We start from the raw sequence: 2,765 nt of genomic DNA, 5'->3' as shown, positions 1-2,765 counted from the left end.
CTTTCCCCCACCTTACCCCAGTTCCAAACTTCCAGCTCAGCACTGTCCCCATGACTTGTGCTACCTACCTATCTTCCTTCCCACCTATCCACTCCACCCTCCTCTCTGGCCTATCACCTTCATCCCCACCGCCATTCACCTATTGTACTCTATGCTACTGTGCTACCTACCTATCTTCCTTCCCACCTATCCACTCCACCCTCCTCTCTGGCCTATCACCTTCATCCCCACCGCCATTCACCTATTGTACTCTATGCTACTTTCACTCCACCCCAACCCCCCTTTCATTTATCTTTCCACCCTTCAGGCACTCTGCCTCTTTCCTGATGAAGGGCTTTTGCCCGAAACGTCGATTTCCCTGCTCCTCGGATGCTGCCTGAACTGCTGTGCTTTTCCAGCGCCACTCTAATCCAAATTTAATTGAACAAAAATCATCAGTTTTGCATAATTTAAATTATAAGTAACAAAGTTTGAAGAGGACGTACATTCATTTTCTGACGTTAGGGAAGGGGTTAAAGTAGAAGTTGGATATTTTTAAAAACAAAGCTTAGTTCAAATTATTATAAAATTTTCTGCCTTTTGTAACAAAAGCTAAGGTTAGTCTAAATGCAGGTTAATCATGGGACCTCAAGTAAGTATTAAGTGAAATGGAGGTCTTTTTAATATCTACAAGTATGAGAAATCAGAAAGTGTGATGTGGAGGTGCTGGTGTTGGATTGGATGGACAAGGTCAGAAGACACACGACACCAGGTTATAGTCCAACAGATTTATTTGACAAGCTTTCGGAGTGCTGCTGCTTCATCAGGTGAAGAGATTTCAAATAAAGTTGTTGGGCTATATCCTGGTGTCATGTGGTCTCTGACCTAAACCAGAAGGTGACAGCTGTGAAGAAACACAAAGAAGTGAATATACATCGAGCACATTTGGAATCTTGATGAAGTGATTGAAAATATTGGCAATGCTGCTGTTCATGTTTCTAAGAGAGAAAAACAAAGGTGTGTGGATGTTGGTGATCGAAAGCAAACTATGCTGGAGAAGCTCAGCAGTTCTGGCAGCATCTGTGGGTAGAAAAACAGTGGCCCAGCAACCACCTTTAGAATTGTGTATATGTTCCTTAGGTGCTTTGTAGGCAAGATTGTTCCCTTCCGTAAAATTATTGAGTATGGTCAAATAAGATTGGCTTCTACAATATATCATGATCTGGAATTTCTGCAGGAATCCTCCTAATTTTCTGCCCTGTTAGGCCCTCTTGGAGGGGTGGTTGGAATACCTGGTGGCACCATTTTTCTAGGGGTTGCTCTGATTCCTCAATGAAAATGCAGTTCACAACAAACCTCTCCCTCATATGGCAATTATTCAGCTATTTGTCACTTCAACCAAAAGCAGCAAATGATATTTGCAGAAAGTTCATTTTGTTTTCAAGTTGGTAATATACCTAATTGCCAGAGAGCATTTTGAATTTTGACAGTGTATTCTTTCAGTTAATTGTGTCTGATTACATAAGATCTGAAGGAATGGGATCAGGCTTAGGCTGTCAATCTCATCAAACCTGGGACCTGCTTCTCTATTCAGTATCATCAGGATCGAGTTGTGGCCTTGACTCCACTTTCCTGTCTGTGTCCCATGATCCTTCTCTTCCTTCTCATTCAAAAGTCTATCTAACTCAGTCTTGAATGTATTTTATGACCCAGCCTCTACTGCTCACTGCACGAAAGGTGATGCTGAAAATTGTTCATCTCCTGACAGAAAATACATTCCTTCTCATTGCTGTCTTCAACGTGAAACTCCTTATTTTAAATCTGTGCCCCTCCTATGAAAGGAAACATTTTTCCATCCTTGATCTTATCTCAGCTTCTTGGAATCTAGTTTCAATAAATCACTTCTTGTTCTTCTAAACTCCAGTGAGTTGAAACCCGATAGACCACCCCATCATCCCAGGATTAAGGCTGGTTCACCCTCCGTAAATTGCTTCCAATGCAAATATATCCTTCCTTTATGTAAAAGAACCAAAATTTCAGGCAGTAGTCCAGAATAATCAGGGAACTTGCTTTAGATAGTTCTAACCTTTTATTCATCCGACATCTAACTGTGTGGGCCGTGTGATGTATCTTGACCATTCACAAGTTGTTGTATGTACTTTGTTTTAATGTAATCTCTGTTAAATCAGGAATTAAGTGATGTTAGTCCTATCTTTCAAAAATGATCTTTTTGTCCCACTTGCCTAGGTTGGTGGTTGAATTTCCAGCAACAGGCGGGGCTCTTTCATCATGGCAGTTTCAGACAGTGAAACTCATTCGCTATGTATCCTCATTTGACTATTTCCTGGCAGCTTGTGAACTTGCCTTCTGTATTTTCATATTTTACTACATAATTGAGGAGATTCTGGAGATCTATATTCACAAGTTATGTTACTTCAAGAGCGTTTGGAACTGTTTGGATGTTGTGATTATTGTGGTAAGTGTCCATCCATGGAAAGAAACTATTTTGCAGCATTTTGTGCTGGAACCTCCAAAATTACTAACTAACATTACTAGCTAAATGAAAGAAAGACCTTCTGCCAGCAACACTACTTATAGAAACGAGAAAACCTTACATTTTAATAGAACCTTTTGTGATCTCAGGATGTCGAAGCACTTTACAGCTGGCAAAGTGTAGTCACTGTTTTAACATAGGAAATTCTGGCCCCTGCTAGTTTCTCAGGCCTTTATTTCTGGGACCTGGAAAAGTATATGAGGCATTCTTGCATATCTTGTCTCCACAGTTG

The 2,765-nt window shown here is 40.7% G+C and overlaps 1 protein-coding gene across 1 annotated transcript in view; it reads left to right on the top strand.

Annotated features, from left to right (window-relative positions):
* pkd2 (polycystic kidney disease 2) overlaps positions 1 to 2,765 on the top strand; it is a 40,294-nt gene that overhangs the window by 16,839 nt on the left and 20,690 nt on the right. Inside the window, exon 6 of the mRNA XM_043674498.1 lies at positions 2,227 to 2,455. Coding sequence (XP_043530433.1) covers positions 2,227 to 2,455 — 229 coding nt within the window. The remainder of the gene's footprint in view (positions 1 to 2,226; positions 2,456 to 2,765) is intronic.

This window comes from Chiloscyllium plagiosum, chromosome 32 (assembly GCF_004010195.1).
Source record: "Chiloscyllium plagiosum isolate BGI_BamShark_2017 chromosome 32, ASM401019v2, whole genome shotgun sequence".
Classification (NCBI taxonomy): Eukaryota; Metazoa; Chordata; class Chondrichthyes; order Orectolobiformes; family Hemiscylliidae; genus Chiloscyllium; species Chiloscyllium plagiosum.
This window is presented reverse-complemented; position numbering and strand designations above follow the sequence as displayed.